General features: G+C 38.7%; 2 protein-coding genes across 2 annotated transcripts in view; one reads left to right on the top strand and one right to left on the bottom strand.

The window, feature by feature from the left end:
- The first annotated feature begins 789 nt into the window (after positions 1–789).
- METTL20 (methyltransferase like 20) lies at positions 790–5,671 on the top strand. Its single transcript, XM_009883629.1, has 3 exons — positions 790–1,109; positions 4,131–4,261; positions 4,973–5,671. Exons 1-3 carry the CDS (start codon positions 790–792, stop codon positions 5,335–5,337), a joined length of 816 nt encoding a protein of 271 aa, XP_009881931.1. The 3' UTR covers positions 5,338–5,671.
- AMN1 (antagonist of mitotic exit network 1 homolog (S. cerevisiae)) overlaps positions 4,928–22,911 on the bottom strand; it is an 18,825-nt gene continuing 841 nt past the window's right edge. The window contains exons 2-7 of the mRNA XM_009883630.1: positions 19,891–20,035; positions 17,440–17,657; positions 13,719–13,775; positions 10,418–10,529; positions 9,541–9,770; positions 4,928–5,182 (exon numbers count right to left, since the gene is read on the bottom strand). Of these exons, the coding sequence (XP_009881932.1) occupies positions 9,697–9,770; positions 10,418–10,529; positions 13,719–13,775; positions 17,440–17,657; positions 19,891–20,035 (606 nt within the window). The 3' untranslated portion in view covers positions 4,928–5,182; positions 9,541–9,696. The remainder of the gene's footprint in view (positions 5,183–9,540; positions 9,771–10,417; positions 10,530–13,718; positions 13,776–17,439; positions 17,658–19,890; positions 20,036–22,911) is intronic.

Genomic DNA, 22,911 nt, shown 5'->3' with positions numbered 1-22,911 from the left:
ACCATAAGACTGATCCTTTAAAATACAGATGGAAATGCAACAAATTGGGAATATTCTGATTTAGATCAGTTCTTGGGGATTTTTTTTTTCCATTTTGGAGCTGGCAGCCTGATAAATCTGAGGGAGCAAAAGAAAAGTCTTTTGAGTAAATCCCTTAATTGCTTGACTTTAAGAAGATGCTTTCCTATATTCCTATATAAGATTCATCACCATTATAAAACTTGCAATTAATGGCGACTCTCAAGCAACCTGCTGATAACCTTCGCCATGCCTGTAGGCCCTGCAGTGCCAGAGCCCTACTGCAAAATCTTAAGATTCAATGGCAGAACCTTAAACAGGAGTAGCTTGCTGTGTGTATATCCTCAAGGCAGAGGAAGGGAGATGTTAAAAGACGGCACATTTAATTTTTAGCTCTATCAGCTGTTCTTCTAACTGGTTGTTTCACTGAGTATGTTTATAGCACTCTCCTAAATGGGTCTCTTGATAGCTTCTTCCTTAAATACCGCTTCTTTCAGACTACGAAAGCTCTTTGGGCAGGGGCAAGGCACACATTCATGGCCACACAACAGCACGTCAACCTCCTCTTCCTAAGGCCCTGGTGATGCATAGCTTTGAAGTCACTGAAGTAACATCACTTAATGTAGTGTTGTTCTCCTTTCAGGAATTCTCATCCATCACTATGTAAAACATCCTGTGAGTTTGTTTCAAGCTTTCTGCCTCATCACCTGCTGTGCTCATCAGATAAGCCGTGCTCTGAGTTCTCCTGGGAGGGTTTGGACCTGGGGAGACATGGCCTTCCGTGGCTGGAAGCGGCTCCTCCTCTTAGGCAGGCAGGACCCCTTTGCCAAGGCTTGGAGGAACAGGAGGGCAGTCCCCTCTCTGCGCTGGAAGCGCTGCTGCCACTGGAGTGCTGGCAAGTCTCTGGACCCTGAGGTGAAAGCGTTTTTGGAGGAGAACACAGAGGTCACCAGCAGTGGGCACCTCACGCCAGAGATACGACTACGCCTCCTCACCCCTCGCTGCAGGTTCTGGAGGGAAAAACCTGACCTGTGGCCTTACGGGGACCCGTTCTGGGCAATTTACTGGCCAGGAGGCCAAGCCCTCTCCAGGTATGCAGCATGCATCACCAAATATGTCAAGTCTGCTGCAGGCCAGGATGTCAGACCTGGCTCTGCTTGTAGTGATTCCTCACAAGATGTATTTGCCTTGTATGAGAGTGCATTATCCATATTCCTCTCTGCTCATACAGGAGAGACGCGATCTCTGCTGGCTGGCAGTGAAGTTTCAGCACCTGCTACGTATAGAATAACTTATGTCTTTTAAGTTGAAATCTGTGGTGATGCATGTGTTGAAAACAGGGCTGAATTTGGATCTGTGGAAGGGCTGTGCAGTTGCCATGAAAACCTAGCGAGGTGTTTAATTCTGTCACTCGTCGTCGCTCCAAACAGGAGGACTGCTATTTTGTCATAACACATGGTGGGTTTTTTTGGTAGGAGACAGACAGGAGTGTGGATGTGTGTCTGGTCTGTTGAGAAAAGTAGGTTTATGCTGATGCACTTGGAGTGCTGGTTGGCCTGAATCGCTCCCCTCATTTAAGAATCTCAGCAGCCTTATTGTCAAGCCTTCTTGTGGCTGTCTTTTAGTCACATCAGAAGCCATATTTTGATTTTGGCCACTTACTGTCAAAATGTCTTTAATGTTCCTGATTCCCAGGAACTAGTTAGGGTTCTTTTATTCTGTAAAGTCAAATCTCTCACTTTGAATAGCAGTAAAAGTTCATAATTGCTACAACAAAGAACAAGCTGCCAGACATTCCCCACATAGATGAAAGGGAAGGATCTGAATTGGGGCTTTGCTGTTTTTCTGCAAGAAAGCATAAATAGGAAGGCCTTTTTGACCAGGAAAAAGATGAGCCTTATTGTTAAATTGTGAGTTGATTAGCCTGCCATGTAGGTGAATTAGAGTGCTCCTAAACATCGCGTAATTAAATTAGGTAAGGTAATCTCTACATTTTGTTATCATATGACTTATATGCACACATATTTGGGTAGCAATAATAATTATCTGGCATTTCACCACTTTATTGACTTATGGTTTATGCACTTGTTTGATGTATTGGGAATGCCAAAAATTAGCTACATAATCTGGAAAAGTTAAAAAAAAAAAAAAGGGAACGTGAAAACGTGCTGCTTCCATAATTGTCCTCGTTTCACAGTTGGCATTGCCACATCAGGAGTTTCCTGTTTCAAGCTGTTTCTCTTGGTGTAACCCAAGAAACCTCGTTACTCACCATGGCAGACAGCAGTCTCCAACAGCAGCGTGATGCGCTGTGTGTGTGCCAGGGGATACAGTCGGTTCCAGCTGTCCTAAGTCACCACAATCATTACCGGTAACTTCAGAACCACTCGGCTGGAAACAAGGCACTTGCAGCATTAGGCCAGACCATGCTCTACATAAGTTACTGCTGGAAACTCATTGCAAATCCATAGACCCTACAAAGGGGAAACAGAGCACTTTCTGTGGAGGTCCCACCCCTGTCCTGTGCTCTGTTGGTAAGCTATGGGCTGTCCTCAGAGAAGTGATGGCCTCGGGGGGAGTGTTGCAAACCAACTGACCTACCGAGCCTCTGCACAAATGTCCTGCCTGGGTGCCCTCAGAAAAGACAACATCTGTGGATCTTCAAAGTAGCAAATAATCCTGCAACATTGTGGTGACAGTGTAACAAAGCTGGGGGCCAGACCTCATAGGAGAAGGTGACTGTCAGTACCGCTGAGCTGGTTTCACTCACTGGATTCATAACCACATACTCACAAGCACCAAGTTATGCACGTTCAACCTGTCTGGTAGGTTTCCATGTAGGACAAGAGGCATGGGATGTCAGGTCCTCACCTCTCGTGGTTCCTGATCTGGGTATTTTGTATCTTCAGTCCTGATCGTGACCTTCCTGCTGTGGCCTCTCACTAGCTTGAACTGTTCAGCTTGAGGGCAGGTTGTCTTTTCTTCTCCCATTCTGGGCTCCTAGGAAACTATACACAGATATGCAGGGATCTAGGTGCCATCAACACTTCACACTCTTATTAGGCCTCCTTCTGCCATTTCTGCTGGTGCTGCTATGCTCAGACATTTCCATCCATCCATTTGCCATTTACACCAATTTCCATTATGGTTCTCTGCAACCCACCTGCAAAAGCTGTGCTTACCAGTAGCCCTGTGTGAAGGGTCAGCTATCACCCTCCATGCCAGAAGATGACACAAATCTAGAGTCCTTTCCTGTTTCTACTTTTACAGAAGTTATGGCAATTGGTAGTAAATTTATGGCAATTTGCAGTAATTTATGTGACCTAGGGCTCTCCCCCTTGCAGGAGATTGAATTTCAAGGCAATTGTTAAAGTTCTGAACCCTCAGTAATGGCTATATGATTCGTAGTGTTTAACTGCTGCTTGCCTTCTGTCAAGTTCTTCTCCATTTCCAGCCTAGAGGTTTTTGCTTGCTGATTCCTTGTGGCAGGTGACAGCAACTAGATGAAGATACTCTTTCTGCTCACTGCTGCTCTATTCTCATTTTCTTGTTGTTACTCAGGAACAACATTGAGTAGACCAGAAGAATTTGCATCTGTGTCTGCATGGCTCAGGAAAAGAGAGAGGAGAAATTCCTCTTCTTCCCAGCCGTTGCATAAGCTGTATTTTAGGGCGATGGGTAGGCCTTGTCTTTTGACAGGTGCAATATTCACTGCCAATACACCTTAATGTTTCTTCAGATTGCTTTTAATTTCTACAAATCCTTACTTTCCTGTTTCTGATGCCAAGCATTTTAATCACCTTACAGTTTGTTCCCATTTATTAGATAAGCTCACCTGTCAGAGAAGGAGCTGACTGAAACAGAATGTTGCTTACTTGGCTGGCTTTCTTTTTGTTTGGGGGGTGAGGGAAAAGTAAGGCAAAAAGACGATGGTTCTTGATTTTTATATCATCAGAGACAAATAAGGAGCTATGTACCAGCTGCACACATGGAATAATGTTTTTAAGATACCATGCTTCATTACATGTGCGACAAGAACTCTTATGCAGTGTAATGCAAAACTGAGAAATTTACGTAATCTTGTTCATTGCTTTAACAGTTTTTCTTTTCAGGTATATTTTAGATAATCCATGCGTTGTCAAAGGACGATCGGTTTTGGATCTTGGAAGTGGATGTGGAGCAACAGCAATAGCTGCTGTGATGAGTGGTGCATCACAAGTCCTTGCTAATGACATCGACCCTAGTAAGACCATTTTTTTTTTGCCTCTGTATAAAGATATTTATCAATTTTTTAATGCACGTTTAACACAGACTTTTCTCTGCTTTGGAACCTGGGAGAAATTCAGGTTCCAAACAGAGTTCTAAGAATGCTAAAAAGATGAATGGATTTTGCCAGTATGAGAAGCTGGGCTGTACCAGCCTCTCTTGCATTCAGTATAACTCCACAGCTCCTTAGAATGAACAAACAGTAAAGTTTCTATCAAGTGTTGTCTGTACACCATCACAGCTGGTTTGGAAGAAAACTCCAAGCAGCAAGTTGTCTTCTCTGTAGGACCACAGCATTTTCCTGCACTTTGGGGCCTAGATTTTGCCTTCTTCTCCAAACTTTGTTTTCCCATAACTGACTTACAAATTCATAATTTAATTACTCATTGGTTAGGGAGGAAATATATCCATAGATTAAGGCAGTTGGATACTCTGGTTTGATTCCGCGATTGGTTTCCACTGGTATCCATTCAGGAATAGTTCTTCCCTGGGTCATGGTGCAATGAGGATAAAATTCTGTCACTTTATGCCAGTTTTTGACCCATAATGAAAACTGTGGAAGTCCCTAGATAGGAGAAACAAAAATATTTAAGAGGTGAAATTGAAAGGTGTGTCAATGAAACTTACAACAGGGCTGAACAGCAGAATCCTAAAAGGTAACTTTCACTTTACTTTGACTTTTCCTCAGTTGCAGGAATGGCAATGATCTTGAACTGTGAACTGAACCACCTGAATCCCTTCCCCATCACCATTAAGAACATAATTAATTCAGAGGCCGGCAACTGGGACCTCATTGTTCTAGGAGATATGTTTTATGATGAACAACTTGCTGACGGTCTGCATCGCTGGCTGAGGAAATGCATCAGGATACAGAAAACTGAAGTGCTCATTGGTGACCCTGGCAGGCATCAGTTTTTAAGCCACAGCATTCACAGTCAATTGCACAAAGTTATAGAATATTCACTTCCTGAGTATACTAGACAAGAAAACAATGGATTAACATCAAGTATCGTCTGGAGTTATCAGCCCTCAAACAGCTTAGAAAACTGTTGAAGCTGGCTTTCAAATGAATTTTGTCTCACTGGGTTGGCTTTTATTTTGTAAGTATATAAAATGAAAATGGGAATTAAACATGGAACATATCTGTTGACGCTAAGTAGATTACTGTACCTTCACTGTACTGATTTCAGTCATACTCACTGAGGCTTTCGCTCCATTTGAGGTAAAAACTACATGCAAACTATTCAAAGGGGCCTGCACCAAAGTGCAAATCCAAAGATAAGTTACATGTAAGAGTTTGCATGCTTGATGTTTTTCATGTATATTCACATCTGGCTCTCTGACACCATTGTGAAATGTTTTGGACATCCAGCATACTGCTGTGGGGAGAAGGTGGTGGCTGAAAGATTACTGCACTGCTTTCAAAGACTTTTGCAGCTTATTTACAGAGAAAATTATTGCTGTCTTTCATAAAACTCTCCGCTAGATTATTAGCTCATACTATGCTCAACTTGAAGTGCCTTGCTCTTTTTCTGGATCTCTCTTCTGAATGTCAAAGTAACTAATTCGAATCTTCCCCTTCCCCACTATAATAAAAATCTACTCTTCCTTGAAGCTGTCAGAGTGATTACTTAGGAGTTGCACACAAATCTAAAATATGCTTCTTGAACTATAGCTAAAGGAAAAGTTTTTAGTAAGCGGAAAGTAAATAGTAATAGCTATAGGGTAACTTTATCCTCTAGAGAGTAGGGTCAAATGATCTACATTCCCTAATTTTGCAGGGGTAAAAAAGGCAATCTATCATTGTGGAAAGCCAGTGAGGGATGAAGAAAACTTTCTTTCCATGATGCTTCTGAACAGAAAGTAACTAAATAAAAACAGGGAATAAACGTTTGATGTAATTACTTTTCTCTTGAGGAGAACTTGCTGGATAACAAGCTCCAGAATCATTCTCAGCTACATCTGTCAACTAAAAACCCTCTGCCATGTAAAAAAGGAAATTTGATCCACAGGTGAGAGGCTTTAAATGCAGCCATAGGAAGAAGAAACCAGTGTTTTCAGAGCAGTCTGTCAGGAACTGTCACCTTTAGCAGTTAACTATTGAACAGGCAGTGATGGAGAACTAACTGCAGAATGGAACACAATGCACCTACAACTATCCAAATACCAGGTGATGTGGTAGAAGCCTATAAAAATGAAGAAGTATGTGGGACTCACTCAGAAAGCCATGGTGTTTATGAATTAGGAGGTTTAGGACCACATTCAGATGTACATGGTCATAAAATATAATTTAAGAAGTTTTCAGAGCTATCCCAATGGAAAACTTATAAACTTTAATCTTCAGAACAATACGCGAATATTCTGCAGTGCTCACTCAACAATTTACAACAATAACAACATCCAAACAATACAGAATATGAAGTGGTAAGTTCTTCTCCCACTTCACCCAACACTTGTAAACATTTGTGGAAAATAACTGCGACTTAACTTGAATCAAAAAATATTCCACTGGAGCTATGCTGGTAACAAACCCATAAGAGACCTGAGTCAAGCTCCAGCAGTGAAGGATTCAACATGACTTGCATTAAACTTTCAAACCTAAAAATACAGTGTTAATTCATTGCAGTGTTGTACAGATTTTTAAGCACAAGGTAGGGATATACCACTAAGTTACACATTTAGAAGAGGTTATAGGAGAACGCGGTAAATCTACATGCACATTTAAGGACACAATGTAAGCTGCATTTGCCTTCAAGATGACAAATCCAAGGTTACATTAGCAAGGGGAAGAAGCACAACTTTTCCAGTGAGATTAGCAGTAGCACTCTCCCACAGACAGAAATTTTTTTTAAGTGTCCTTTGCTGTTACAGAATTTGGTGGTCTTCCACCTTTAGCTGCTTTACATTATCTCCATTTATAACTTTCTTTCTGGATGTAGCACTTGGGGTGAGAGTCTGGCAACCATCACTGCACTACTATGTTATAGTAACATGTCATACAATAACAGACTGAGGGAACAGGGCTTGTTCAGCTTGGAGAAGAGAAGGCTTCAAGGGACCTATGAGGAACCTGCCTATATCTATGAGGAGGTTGTAAGGATGACAGCCAGGCTCTTTCAGCAACAAAGGGTGTAAATTGAAACAAAATAGGGTCAAACAGGATAGAAGGATTTTTTTTTTCCACCATTAATACAGTCAAATAGTGGAACAAGATGCCTCAAAAGGTTGTGAAGGCTCTGTCATCTTCTTTCAAGATTTGTTTGTATAAAGCCCCGACTAAGGTGCTCTGAGCTGGCCCTGCTTTGGGCAGGAAGTTACGACTAGAAACCTCCCGAGGCCCCTTTCCACTGGAGTTAGCTTACAATTCTACGTACTCTTTTTGTGGCACCCTTCCTGAAACCAGGACTGGCAGCCTGATCCTTATGCTTTACTTATTTTACAGGATTACTGAGCATGTTAAGTGCTGCTGCCTAATCACCTAGATGAATTAGTATGAAAAAGAATGCAAAACAAATTTATTGCCAGCTCATGTCCAAAAGTTCAAAGGAATGATGGGCCCTGATTGATACCAGGAATTCCACATGGCAAACCAATAAACTTAAGCCAAATAAAGGAATAAAATCTGGTTGATTAAAACAGGAACCTACATATATATTTAGGTTCTTAGGCCTCTATCGGGTCCAAGGATTTGCTGCAATTACAGCCTTCAAATGCTACTTGCTAATGTAGCAAAACCAACTTGTGTTTGCAAGAATGGTTTGCAGTTATACCTATAGGTATCACAGGAACACATACATCACTAGGCTGAACCATCGTACTGCATGCAACAAGAATTAGGGATTTAGGCACTGAAGTCTGATAATTATGCTTTCATTTACACTTGAATAAGTTTTCTAAATGGACTTGCTCTTCCATAAGCCATGTAATCAACAGAAGAACAGAGATTATTGTCAGACATCATAATATCCCTTAATATTACTGGATGCAACATATTATATTATTATCTTCCATGCAATTTGACCTGAACTTTAAATAGATTAGTAGAAGACTGTTTTATTTCTCTGACACTTAAAATGCATATGGCTATGACAAGTGTTAAATTATGAAGTAAACATATTCCTTATGGTTGCCTGAACTCCTGGGTTTCTAAGTGTCATCAGATCCATGTAAGACCTCCCTAGCCAAACCCTGCTATTTCCAGATGCAGAGTATCAACAGTGTGCTACCTGCCCTGTAGAATGCTAAAATTGCTAGCATTTATAAAAGTTTAATGTAGAATTCATAAAAGTCTCACTAGAAATCATGCTATTTCAATAAAGCCAGTGAACATGACATAACTGTGATGAGACTACTGCTCCATCATGTAATAAGCTCATTCTACACGTCTAAATATTTTTTTTCCAATTGAACAATATATAAATGGTTATATTTTCAACTTCTGGAGGCCGCTGGAGATATTATAAACTGCATATAGCAGAACACATACTCTCCTGAACTCCACCATCCTGAGATTCATGTACTCAAACATTGTTTGGTCCTATTTCACTCACAGCTATGCTTATGAGGACCAATGTTTTGTTCCCTAAAAGGATTTTCATGCAGGAATACCGGCAAAAGCCAGAGCAAATAATTATTTTCCTATATACAAGATTCTTTTATTGGTCACAACTACTACTCTGAAGTTTGTTAAGTCACAATAATTTTAAAACAATGTTATGTTTACATATTCACAGACTACTTCTGAATGTATAAAAATCCAGTAGGTATTTGAAGGTAAATAAAACCAGAAACCTGCAGCATCAGTAACATCAAAAGAAAAGTACTTATGTTTTTTCCTCTGGACCTAGCAGAAGTAGATGGTAAAAGGAGACTGTTACTACTTAAAATACATTTGCATTGCTGTTAACGCCACCTCCATTCACCAGTTCTGTCTGTTGACTTTTGTCAGATTAAAGTCCCAACTTTACGGACACTTCTGTGTAAGTGTTAATACTATGTTTGGGCTTGCTACTTTTAGTTATAACTACGCTCTCAGACCCCAAAACTCAGCACAGGGACTCACTTAAACTGGGTTTGTATATGTAGCTAAGATGCTAAAAGATGGCAAGTAGTTGCCAAATCTGATACTTCAAGAGGAGGCTGAGAGATAACAGTGTAATATTAATTATAGTTTAACTTTGCTCTTAATGAAGCATGATCAGCGCTGGAAAGACAGATAGGGCTCCAAGTAGAGACAACTGGGAAGCCCAGACTTACAGGCAAGGACTGGAATGGTGACAGAGACCTCTGGTGGGAAGAAGGAGGGAAGCAATCTGGTAGTACATAAGTCACCAGCTATTTCTCCAAGGAGCTTGCTTTCTGAAAGAGCTCTCCCATCTGTAAACTTTACACTCACATGTACACGATAAACAATCAGTAAACAGTCCATGTTACTTGTTTGATTTTGTTTGATATGACTAGCTGCTCTAAAACATCTCGGGAACGATCTGCAAAAGAACCAAGGAATTTCTTGTTATTCATTCAGAATATATATAGGTGGTGTTTAGAAATTAGGTAAACAGCAAAATAATTAAATTATATATCTGCATTTATGCTTATCTTGCTATCACAATATCCCATTTCAGATATACCTGTAGTGCTTCAAAACCACTCCATTCTTTATCCAATCACATAACTGTAAAGCATCACCATAACTGAACTTAAAAAAATCCCCCAAGATAAGATCATAACCTCTCTTAAGTCTGCTTTCTTTTCAGACTGACCAGTCCTACCCCATTCCACTGTTTCTTGAATGGATGCTATTGCATATTTTTGGAATAGAATAGGGGTTTAAGATGCTAAAATATTTTTCTGAAGTCTTACCATCAACTTTGGGTCTTCATCAGCATGTTGGGGGGTGGGAGAGAAGGAAAGAAAAAAAATTCCAAACTCCAAAACAACAAAAAAGATCCCTCTCTGAAGGTTGCTGTATTTCAAAGCAAAACTCTCACATCATCTTTTATGATTATCATTTTATCTAGTAAGTTATTATTTGTTTGGGATTATTTACAATGCATAGTGTGCTTTTTCAGTGAGCAAGAAGATACTATCAGGAAGTAATTACTCTTCTTACTCCCTGCACGATTTGACCTACCTGTCACCAATGGGCATCCATGGAACAGAAAAATGTGTATCTTCGGGCAACAAGTAAGGACTGCTTCCACAGCAACATCAGTCAGATTCACACAGCGTTCCATGTGGATCTCCTGATAAGAAAATAGTAATAACAAAAGCCTGTCAGAGCACCTATAGTTTTGGAGGCAGAGCTTTCCTTTGCCCAACCATTTTCAGAGATCCGCACCCAGAAGAAATTATGACCTACTCCTCCCCTGTGCATTGATCCCATATGTGGTCCTGTACAGACTAGGAAAATACCCTCAGGAAAAATAAGACAGCCTTTCTATGAAAAGTGAAAACTAAAACCATAAACCTGAGTTTTCCCAAAACACGTATATCATTCAAGACAACTGAGAAAACTCTTCAATGAGATTCTGTGGTGTTTGAGTCCCATCAGTTTTGCTATGACATACATTCTCCTAGCAATCTGTTGTCCAGGAGAACAGGACCCAAACTGGATTCTGGGATTTCCCAGAACAGGCAGGATTCATGAGTCTCTACTGAAGTTCCTAACATCTATCTATCTATCTACATAGTTCCTAAAAGAAGTCTAAGAACTTCTTCCAAGAGTACAATAAAACCTGCTCTGTTCATCATTTCCCTGCAGTTGTATAACTAGTACCTGTTGAATGTGCTAGAGAAAGAATAAATTCAGAATAAATTAATAGATTATTACCAACTTCCCCCCCCCCCAAACTGCCTTACATATCAATAAATACAACATACAAGAAGAAATGCAGAAAAGAGCCTATCAAATCTAATGAAAATAGGATCTCAGAAACTATACTTTGAGGATTCTGGGGTAAAAATAAAAAAACCCATTATTTTATTGTGAAAAAGTGTCTTTCCAAATGATAAACTCCAAGGACCTTGAAAGAGGAGAGAAATGAAAGGGACCTTTTGTAACAGATGCAACTTTGTACAGAATGATGACACAGAAAACAAGAACAGTATTCAGAAAAGCAAGATATACAAGAGCTGATCTATGTACAGTTTTTAGTTCATTTTAATAAGTATGTGAAATGCAGAATCTGAATGCCTCTGAATGAAGTAAAAAGATTTATAAATCTGCCTGCTCGTTACAGTTTGAGAATTTTAAGACCCTATTTTTTTTACCAGGTACCTGACATAGAATCTTAGAATGGTTTAGGTTGGAAAGGATCTTAAAGATCATCTAGTTCCAACCCCTCTGCTATAGGCTGGGACACTTTCCACTAGACCAGCTTGCTGAACAGATCACCGTCTATAAATCTGCACTTTGATGTTATGAAACAGAGGTATGAGGATTGTGACACAGACAAGGAAGAGAGTTACACTGAAGAGATTGTAGCAAATAATTCCATATTCTCTACTAAATTTCTTTTTCTTACTGCTTGTAAAAAAGAGACCTAAACATTTCTAGCTGTTTATACCGACAGAACACAACTTCTGTTTATAGAATTGTAAGTCCACACCAAACCATTACATTTTGCCTTATTAAAACTTCACAGACACCCCCTCCCCCCAAAAAAAACCCCACCCCAAAACCCAAACGAAAAAGCATAGATGGCTTTTAAGAAAGTAGAAACAAATATTGAGCAGAGGAAAAAGAACGAGCAAAATCCATACTACTATTCAGTCTAGCATGACTGAAATTTCCCATTAGTTCTTCTGAAATCAAAGCGCACCACCTCAACGTTACTTTCTTGAACACTTATAGATGAAGCAGGTCTTATATAAGCTCCCTAACTTGTTCATCCTGATCTAGCACAGCTTCCACAGGCATCCATCTGCAGCACGCACAAAAGAAGGCCAGTGCACTTTCAAAGAAATAGCAATTACAGCAATGTGACCAAGAACCACCAAAGGCCACATTTTGTAAGCTGGAAATTTTTATTAAAAATAAATGGAACTGTGTTTCTATGGTTTGAAGAAAAGGGGCTTACACATAAGAGTAAAATTCTCAGTGTACTGTGGACAGTAATGATACAGAGGAGGGAAGACAATGACAGAGTAATTATACCAACATTGCTGGAAAATAGTTCAAAACTGTCTAGGAACCCTAGGAACTTTACAGAACCCCACTCAACTCAATAGCAAACCTAAAACTTATTGTAATAAGTAAATATTGTAGTAAGTTTTCAAAAGGTTATTACAAACTTGTGTTTTAAAACATATGTACTGAAGACTTTTGAGACTGACCTAGTCCAAATGACCTAGTCCAAATCACAGTGATACACATTCCTTTACATTTGTAGGCTGGATATGAGAGGTGTCTTATGAAGACTATCTGCACAGCATCAGGGTTGTTCAGAAAATCTGGAATCAATGTTTTGCTACAGCTTAAGGTGTAACCAGCTAAAAGACAGAGATATTTACAAGATACTTCTAGTACATAAAAAAAAAAAGATCTCTCATTACTATGGTCTGAAAAAAAATAATTTCATCTTGTACCACAAGACTTATCAAGACTAAAAAGATTATCCAAATTAGACAGAATCAGCTGGAAAAAAAACCAAAACCAGATCTAACTGTTCACCCTCCAAATGAAACAGTAACAGCTATATTTTTTCAAGGCTATTAATACTGTCAGTTGACCCAGATCTGGCATTATGTTTAGGTTTTTTTTTTTTTATTAAACACTACAACCTGTATGATTTGTTTCCCATCTTAGTTTCTACATTAATAGCTTGGATTTACAAAAGCAAAAACACACACACAGAGAAGAAATGTACTATATAGAAAAGCAGAAGATCATTTATGGCATGAGGTATAGGATGCCTCTTCTCCATCATTTAACACTGCCTCAGTGCCTAGAGAACCTTTATGCAAAGACAACTTCATTTTCACAGTTGCTTTCATGAGTTAGAGATTTACCTACGCGGAGGTGCTAACTGATTTCTTAAATCAATGAAATTATCCACATTACAAATTCTGCCTCAGTGTTCAACAGAATCAAGCCATAACTCCAAAGAAATCAAGGGAAAAAGTTAAGCATTCACTTGCATTTATTATGCAGCTCTCTAAAACAACAGAAGTCAAAATAAGCATAAGCATACTACATTCAACAGAAGAAAATTCATTTTGAAAAGACTGAGATTCTCAAAAAGCTGGCCTGGGGCAGCCAGAGAGACAGAAAATATCCAATTCCTAACACAAATCAAGGCAACTGTGTACAGAAATGAAGGCAAAAGTCAGTCAATAAAAAACATCCCTCAGAAGTAATACTGATAATAACAACTAAAAAATGCAGGTATTTGCTTTTGTTCATTTCTTTGGTATTAGGTTAAGTAAGTTACCTTTAAATTCTTTGAACATGTTCCACTCACTAGCGCTACAACGCCATCATCTGTTACCTAGAGAAAAAAACACGTTATTAACACAATGGATTAAAGCTTGCTTTTTTTTTTTTTTTCCCCCAAACACAGCTATTTGGAGGGGAAAAAAAAATTATCAATTTATTCATTCCCTGCAGTCACTGAATACACTTAACATTACAGTATTTTCTTCCCAACTAAGCTTGCAGAGAAAGTTATCAAAGTATGTTTCTTTCAGTCTCTTAAACACTGTTGCATTTTACTGCCATGTGATCCAGCCTGGTTTTCTACTGGGATGTTTCCAACCGTTTAACTGCTATTTCTGCAGCTTCCTTTTCTCATTTAACAGTGGGTAAGCTATTATGGTCAGAGCATGGCACTTTTAATTTATAAGGTTTAAGGCACTTCTGCTATACCCAGACCAATTTATCTCCTGTTTTCAGGACTGCTGGAGATGTTCCTGAAGGAAGTTTCTGGGGTTGGGAAAAAAAAAGTAATCACAGCCATCTTTTATCCGCTGTCTTACTTTTACCTATCTTGAAGTAAACCAGTTATGTAAGTAAAAAATCCCTCAACAAGCAGTCTTACAGCAGTCGTCATACACTCACACTAAAAGCTTTATCAAAGCGATTGGGTACAGAGGGCCACGGAGCAATGATTACCTGCAAGAGAGGAGAGAGACAAAAGACATTCCTTTCCTTAGAAAGGCAAGAAAGGCCAATTTATTCGTTTGCTTCCAGGAACCAAATTCTTTAAGTTTCCTCCCCACTTCAAAAGCTGGATTGGATATCAGATCCGTCACACAGGTCTTTTCATAGAGCTTATATGCAGGAATAGTAGTCAGCGAATACACACAGTAAGGCTCAGCCAAATTTGAATAGCTAGAATTCAGAGACCACAAGCTCCACTTCTGTTTAAAGATTGGATTATTTCCATTGCACAAATTGTCTTATTGTCTTCTGGCCCTCTATTGCAAGTCTACTGCACAGAACTGTAATAGAAAGGGTCAGATCAGTGCAAATGGAGAACGGACAGTAATGTCCCAGCATGGAGACATGTAAAGGCCTGTAAGAATGGCAGGTATTGTCAGTGCCTAGCTTAGCAGGTCATCAAGATGACAGCAGATTTAGCTCCTGAAGACACCCAGACCAGGAGACAAAGGGCAGTAAATGAATAAATTCTAATAACTCCCATAGGTGGGACAGAATGGAAAGAGTAATCACTGTCAGTTCCTAAAGGGTATAAAATGGCACATCCAAAACCATTGCATGGTCAACAACTTAAGAGCAACTCGAGTAAAGCGATGAAGATTTGATAGCCTGTGTCCCTTATTCTCCATGTCGTCAAAACAAACCTGGACCAGACTGCCTGGTTGGTGCCTGAACACTGGAGAGATCATCTGAATGGTACTGTCTTGATGCTTGCGGGTATATGGTTATGATAGCGCATGAGCATGAAACCAGTTTTGCACTAAAACAAAGTCCCCTCACTTCCCTGTACCAGCTCACAGTAACCACTGCTATACTATTACTACAGTGTTGCAGCATTGTTTCCTACTCTACTGATGTGGATTGCCTGTAATGCCACACCTGCACATCCTCTTCAAGGGATACACTCTTATATTGGTGATAAACCACCTGCAGTTAGTATGAATTCACAAATATGTCAGCTTCTCGGTACAGACCAGTTATCACCAGTTATCATCTGTAGCCAAGGCTTACAGAGCCCAGTACCAGCAGTTAAGTACACTAGCAACCCAGCTCTGTTCTCCATTAGAAGTGTCTGGACAGATACAACAGCTAAGCCGCAACACTCCTGCATTTGCCAACACATTTTGCAGAAAACTACACTGTCCCACACCCTACACAGAAAACTGCTGCAGTTTGCACAGCCCTTTCAGGCAAGATTCTTCCCACCATTATTTGCCATACACCAGATCAATGAACACTAAAGAGGAAACGTACCATTTAATTAGTGCAGGGCTTTGGACACTTGAGTCTATGTTTCTACCTGTTAACACTGCTGGAATTTAGAACACACTAGACGTACAGCAGTAAGTACAGGGTTTATGTATAAAATCTACCTCCTGAGAATGGTAACATAAGCATACTGATAAGTACACATCAAAACATTTCTTATGTGGTCCTGGGCCAGCGTAGCAGAGTTCTTCAGGCCAAGCTTCCACTCACCCGCTCTGTATGCATACAGGGGACATAGAGCTACATCTCCTTCATAGTTCTATCCTTCCCTTGCCTCACCTGCCCCATTTCTTGTCATTTTGCACCACTTCTATACCTTTTACTTATTGTACTTCATCTTTGCAGTCACCAGATGAGCCTATTTTTAAAAAGGCTACATCACCTTGAGGCATTTGGTCTTTCTGTAGTCTAGTTCACATCTGCTTCATTGTTCCTGCAAGTGAGCTATGCCCTTCTTTGCCTGTTCATTTATTTCCAACATTCTCACTGTTTTACTCTTACACACAGCTTTGCCAGTTCCACATAATATTTTTACTATGCATTTTGGCAATCAAACACAAAAACATGGTTAGGCCTTGCAATCTCTACAAGCATGAGCCATCCATAGTTTCTCTGCTTCATCTTAAACTTACTTCATTTATATATGTTTCCATTTATTTTTAGTCTAATTAAATTCAGAATTCTAGTGTATTATCATCATATGATTATCAGAAAGGAAAAAAATGTGGAAACGTTTAATTACTCAAGAAGCTTTCATCTCATTTAAAACATATACAGGGAAACAGCTATTTCACATAAAGCAAGAGAGAGGCAAGGGAACAAAAAAGTAATGAAGTAAGTTTGAAGAAATAAAGTTAAATTATAATAATAAAAATTACCAAAGAAAATATTAAATTACTTTTGATGCCCTACTTCTGGAAAAACTGAAAGAAGAACAGCATCTAAAATAAGAACCTGCGATGCGTTTTCCAGATCTGACACTTCATTATGCTTGACTCACTTTCAACATAATCACTCATCATCACAGTCAACTGTACGCTACACTTACTGCAAAAAATCCTTTCCCCCACTTCATTATCCTACTGTAATTATGAAGTACGTTGCAGTATTGCTGTTGCAGCTGATTTCCCCCTTCTCATGCTAAATACTAACTGTTGTTAAATCCTCTTACCTGCCCTTTCTGCCATTTTAAATGTCATTCTTTCCATGTTGACTTCATAACATAACTCTGACAAGCTATTCAGAAAGCACAGTCACTCTTGAACTAGAACTAGTTACAGAGTGTTTACTTCTACTAGGGGCTTATATTGTTTTACATCCTATGTAATTACTATTCAGGACAGTTTGTCCTAACTGAAAGCAGGCAATAATCTCTCCAAGATTCTACTTTCTTTAAATAAAATATTTTGGATTACTTTACAACTTGAAAAAAATGATGACGCTAAATAAAGATACTGAAAAAAAATCTCCAATAATAGGTAGATTCTAATAAATGGTTATCTTTGGTCCACAATACACGCTGTAATACCAAAAACGTTTTTTTTTTTTTTCTGGTTACCAAGATGCAAATATATCTTTCCTTTTCCTTGAAAGGAGGAAATTGGAAGTGAACTGTAGTCCTAAATCTTGTCAAGAGTAGAGCTAAAAAAAATCCCCTTTCAACTTTATCATGACAATCTTAAAAAAGAAACAAAAGTCAATTAGCCAATTGCCACCATAGTTACCTGAGTAGATGAAAAGTCCACACTGTGAAGAAATTTGCAGTTTTCTCCTAGTGCCTGCAGAGATGCATCCATGATGCCTGAACAGCTGCCCAAGTTCACTATTTGTAGGAACTGGCAATTGAGTGCAAGAGCAAGAACTCCACTGTCAGTTATATCACAGCACCTTTTAAAAGATGCTTCACGCAAGTAAGGACAGGATAAGGCCAGTGCTATGACACCTGTCAAAGAAACAGAGCAATTAAAAAAAATTAATCATTTTTTAACATAATCACCATGCTGAATCCAATATGTTGTCTCCTGGTTGTTGACTGTTCTAACTTTCAGCTCATGCCATGCCAGCAAGACTCTGTACAAGGAAATAATTTTGTGGTTGGTTTCTTTTAATTCAAGGATACGAAAAAGCAAGTGCCAATGAACAATGCTAGAGTTGATAAAAATTTCTAAATGCTGAATTCCCTTCCATACTGCAGAAGGATACCTGAGGGATATTACATGAGGTATCACCTCAGTGAGTGCATGAAAAAAAGTCAATGGTTTGAAAGCAGACTGATGATAGCACAAGATCCCACTGACAGTGCAGTGAGTATCAGCCAAAAAGCAAGGTAAGGGGTCCTGTTTGAGGTCAATTCAAGAAATCAAAACAATAGTTCAGAAGCAGGACAGGAACCAGGTATACCTATGACACAGCTCAGGCCAGGACTGAAGGTCCCTGCGTCCATGGTGTAGGTGGGCATGGCAGGTGAGACCAGTCACAGCCATTAGGGTCTGTTGGTATCCTCAGAGCCCTGGCAGTTAGCAGTAACTGAAATATTTGGACAGAAGTGCCGGGAGGTAGTCAATAAAATAAAAGTACATGAACTACAGATGCAATTTGTGAAAGGAATTTATTTCAAGGATGACAGAAACATGATGACTTCAGCTGTACAGAAAATTACATCACTTCTGGATAGATAGAAATAAAATGTTGAATGTCATTAAGATAGGTTACTATGTAAGAATTTCAAAGAAACATGGATAAAATAGTAGTTGCTTGGATCGGAATCACTTTGCAAAGAGTGATAGCAGACACAGTAGCTGTACTTGAATTTAACAGAGAAGTACTACTGCATATTGTATTAAAGGACACTAAAGGTTCCATGTGCAACCTACAGAGCAAGTGTTTCCTAGTAATGAGAGGGCTCAGATATTTCTGGATACAGTAGCCAGCAGTTTCCTTAAAAAAACCCATAAAACAACAAACCAAACAACCCCAAACAAAACAACAACAATAAAACCCCACACCAAACAAAAACCCCCAAACAAAACAACCAAAAACTCCCCACCTGGGGTGGTTTGCAATCACCTATTTCTCTATGTAATTGAGATGAGTGATAAAGAACTGTTACAGCTCAAATTAAAGGCTTCATAACTGATTCTCAGGGCTCAGTTTGTAAGTAGGAAAGTTAGTAAAGTTGGATGGACAACAAACTCACCAGTAAAGAAGTAGACTTCCCAGTTTCAATTGCAAAATAATCAGGAATCTCTATCCAAATGGACAAAAAGTATACATAAAGAACTCTAGGCTTAGCTGGTACCTTAAGAACCATACTAGAAATCAGTGGACCTTAAGAACCATACTGGAAATCAGTGGAAGACATGGAGCGAAGACCATCGCAAAATGTATCTTAGGGGTCAAAAAGTATAACAATGAGGTGACATTGAAAATAAATTAAAAATCAATTTTTAAAAGTTTAACCAATTACTTAAGTAAAAATGTAAGCGTATCACTGTGCCACGGTATGAAAATACAAACCAAGACTGATTTAAAGTATGATATACATTAGGTCAATACTAAATTAATATTTTGCCTCAGTTTTCAATAAGGGGGAGTTAATGATTGAGCGAAGGAGCAAGTGTAATGAAAAGAACACAGAACCTGTGGGAAACAAAACTCAGCAAGCTTAATTCTCTTAAGCTAATAGCTCCTGACACAACTTAAAACTGGAGATTAAAAGTAACACCTGAAATCCTAAAAGACTTGAATTGCTTCAGGACTTTAAGTTAGAGAAGATGCTATAGGCTTATTTAATAACAAATATATTTAATTTTAAAAGGTGAAAAAAGTAATTTAGGAAATCACAAGCCTGAAACTTCAACACCAGTGGTACCAGTAAGGCTCTGGAACAAGTTTTAAGGAAGGAATAATTAAGATGAAGTGGAAAATACAACCAAATGTAGCATAGTTTTCTCAGAACCCTAGCATGAGAGTAACCTGATAGCTCTCTTTCATAAGATAATCAGTGCTCTAGGCTTGTAATTTACACCACTGAAGTGACTTTTAATTAGTGTTGGTGTGGCATTGGGGATTTTTCAAGCAATATTTACCCTAGGTATTTTTTGCAATTTACTCCAATCTAACAAGAAAAATAAAACAGAAATAAGATCCCAGTTATCTGTGCACAGATAACATACCTTCTGAGGTGATTCCCAATCTGTTTTCTTTGCAAGAATTTAAGTTGATTTTTTTCAATTGCTTGCAGTTATAAAGCTGCAATAATGCATTATCTGAAATATCACAGTCTCGGAGGTCTAGAGACTCTACAGCAGGGTGCAATACCTGTAACGAAAACCTACCATTTCAGTCAAACTCTGCTATGTCATAGAACATGCACATTTTTATCTAAAATACTTGTAATGTTAGACATCACATAGGACTTTTAAAAAACATTCACGAGAGAATGATGTTACCAGTCCTAGGAACTAAAAACTCTAAAGAAAATATGGTATATTTGCTGCAACAGTTCATCTCCTATTGCAGGAACATTTGGTTTCTGTGAACACATCTAGAGTAGGAGCAGATTAACATTACTATTTTAACAGTGGAAGTACTATTTCGTTAGTACAGTTGCTAGCACTAGTGCTTCTGCCAGCACTGATATGTTTACCAAGGATAAAACCCTAAAACTTACTAGCACAACTTTGGTGGCAGAAATCTGAAGTGTAAAAAAATACTGACTGTGATCAAATCTTAAATCCATTGAACAGATAAGAGTAATATTTAAAAGATATTTCGCCCCAGAGTACTTTTCTCACCTACACATACACTCTTTTTCTCATAAACAAGCAATCTCATTATCATATGACAAGGAGATACCAAATCCTCATTAAATGGGCTCTTTCACTCCCACAAGACCATAGGTTAGAGTTTTGTGAAATCTTCCCCAAGAGGACTTTTATGAAATTTAGACCCAAAGCAATGGAAGGCCTCAGATTTTAGTAACAATAGCCATATATCTTACCTCTAATTTAATTTTCAAGGATTCTCACTATTTTTTAATAAATACTGTTTACAGCCCTCTTTTGTGCAAACGATCTATACCTTCGCTGAGCTGTCCTTCAGACCAATAGGCAAGCATTAGATCAGGTTTTTATATTATACTACTCCCTTCAGCTTGTCATTCCCTTTCTTAACTCACAAGGATAAGAGCATGCAGTACATTTCCCATACACAAGCAAAGATAACAGCATAACTGACAGGCGTGGTAAAGGCGTATTCCTTTCTCAGGCTCACCGTTCTAACAGGTATAATAAAGATACTACAAGGAACGCTGTTTTTCTGCTTTGCAAAGATAAAAGATGCTAAAAACTTTACTGACAAAGTCAAATAAGCCTTTTGAAGAAAAGCAAGAACTTCTAGTAGATTATAATTGCAACCTTTCCGCAAAATGAATTACAGACCTCAGACAGCTTTGACAGCTTTTTCTCCCCAAATGCTGAAAGCCTCAAATACGTCTCTTTATGTCACAAACCCACCAACGTATCTCACAATACACTTGTGAGTAGTTTTCACAAGATAACATTCAGCTTTTATTTCACTCATATTTCTGAACTCATATCTAAGGAACTAAAACAGCCAAACCCCGAGATGACGTGCTTAAAGCCAAAGCGACCAACAAGAGCGACCAAACTGCTGGTTTTGAAGCCACACGAGAAATTTTATGAGAAAAAGAACCATTAGATGCAAGAAGTCTAGATGAGAAACAACGATACTATCAGAATCCTGCCTATTTAAAGTAGCTGGAGTATTAAGCTTCCCTCGCCCATGACTCCTCACACTCAGGTATTACTTAGGGGTTTGCTTTCTATTGTTATTCACAGATTCATATTCACTGAGTGCATATACTAAAATATAATCTGTCTCAAAGATGGTGGAATTTTAGATAGAGTAAGGATTGTTTGGATGCAGAGTACAGGAGATTAAAGTATAGACTTATATCCTGTGGACACGTGCTGAATAGTTTTATAGATCTTTATGGTAAAAGTGAGTTGGAATAAGGAGTTTAGCATGCATGTCATAGAAAGCAGCTCCAAGCAAAAAGCAGAGTAAGGGAAAAAAACCAGCATGATAACACAAATCTGGCCAATAACAGGGGGGTGAGAGATGAAATAAAAGTTTGTACATAAATGCGGGTTAACAGAAGAAATTTAACTTTAGGCAAAATGGTAAGCAACACCAAAGAAAGGACATGCATAAAAGCAAATGAGATAGCATATCCTGGAAAATTCCAAGAGAATAGATCTAGCTGCAATACTGCGGAGACTGTGAAAGAAAAGGGCAGGACGGAAGCAATAGCAAAGAAAAAATCCTTATCCATCTGGAAGACTAGTTGAGACATTGCAAATGTGTAACATGTAGGATACTTTGCTTATACATGATGTAAGCAAGGAATAGCAAGAAGAGCTAAACACCATAAGCCATTTTTGCTATGTTGAGCAACAAGAATATCTGCAAAATGAAAGAACAGGAAAACTCAAGAGTGAAATGGTATGGAGAAACAGTATGAATTCAGAATCTAAGAGGTGAAATGCAAGTGAGATAAACCTGGAAACTGTTAGCAAAGAAAGCTAAGGTATAACATGCCCCAGAAAAGTGATGACAGCTAAGGACAGAATTGCAGGAAATTGCAGGAACAGAGAAAGGAAAAACACATGAGAAAAAGAACCGGAACAGAATATCCCAGTGTCAGATGGAAAACAGGCTCCAACAAAAGGCACTGATCAACTTCTGAATGAAGACAAAGACAGATGAGATTTTACAAAGAGACAGAGGAAAAGACTGTAACTTAAACTCTCTAGTTTATTTCCAGACTAAAGATATTCTAATAGGTTTTGTGCATTTATATACACACAATCATACGGTTTTAATTACATACTTCTCTTAGGATGCTTAGAAAGGATTACTTACCGAAAAGATAGTCTAAACCAAATTTTGTCAACCCAAATTTCCCAAAATAAGATAAATAAATAAGACACTGACTTTTACTCAAAGTCTTATTTCTTACAATCAAAAAATGGTGCATACTAAAAATAAAATTTTTTGTTCATAAGTTTTCCACAATATTTCTGATTCTGCCTCTAGTCTTGGGTTCACTACTCTGACTCTGAGAAACTGATACTATTTGCCTCTTCCAAGTTACAGGTCAAAGCAGGAAT

The sequence above is a fragment of the Charadrius vociferus genome, unplaced genomic scaffold (genome assembly GCF_000708025.1).
Source record: "Charadrius vociferus isolate BGI_N301 unplaced genomic scaffold, ASM70802v2 scaffold304, whole genome shotgun sequence".
In the NCBI taxonomy this organism is placed as follows: Eukaryota; Metazoa; Chordata; class Aves; order Charadriiformes; family Charadriidae; genus Charadrius; species Charadrius vociferus.
This window is presented reverse-complemented; position numbering and strand designations above follow the sequence as displayed.

Bases quoted from the DNA above. Each gene is read 5' to 3' on its own strand.
- METTL20 (XM_009883629.1), top strand. From the start codon at position 790: ATGGCCTTCCGTGGCTGGAAGCGGCTCCTCCTCTTAGGCAGGCAGGAC. The intron at 1,110-4,130 runs GTATGCAGCATG...TTTTCTTTTCAG, and splicing joins GGAGGCCAAGCCCTCTCCAG to GTATATTTTAGATAATCCAT. The intron at 4,262-4,972 runs GTAAGACCATTT...ACTTTTCCTCAG, and splicing joins TGCTAATGACATCGACCCTA to TTGCAGGAATGGCAATGATC.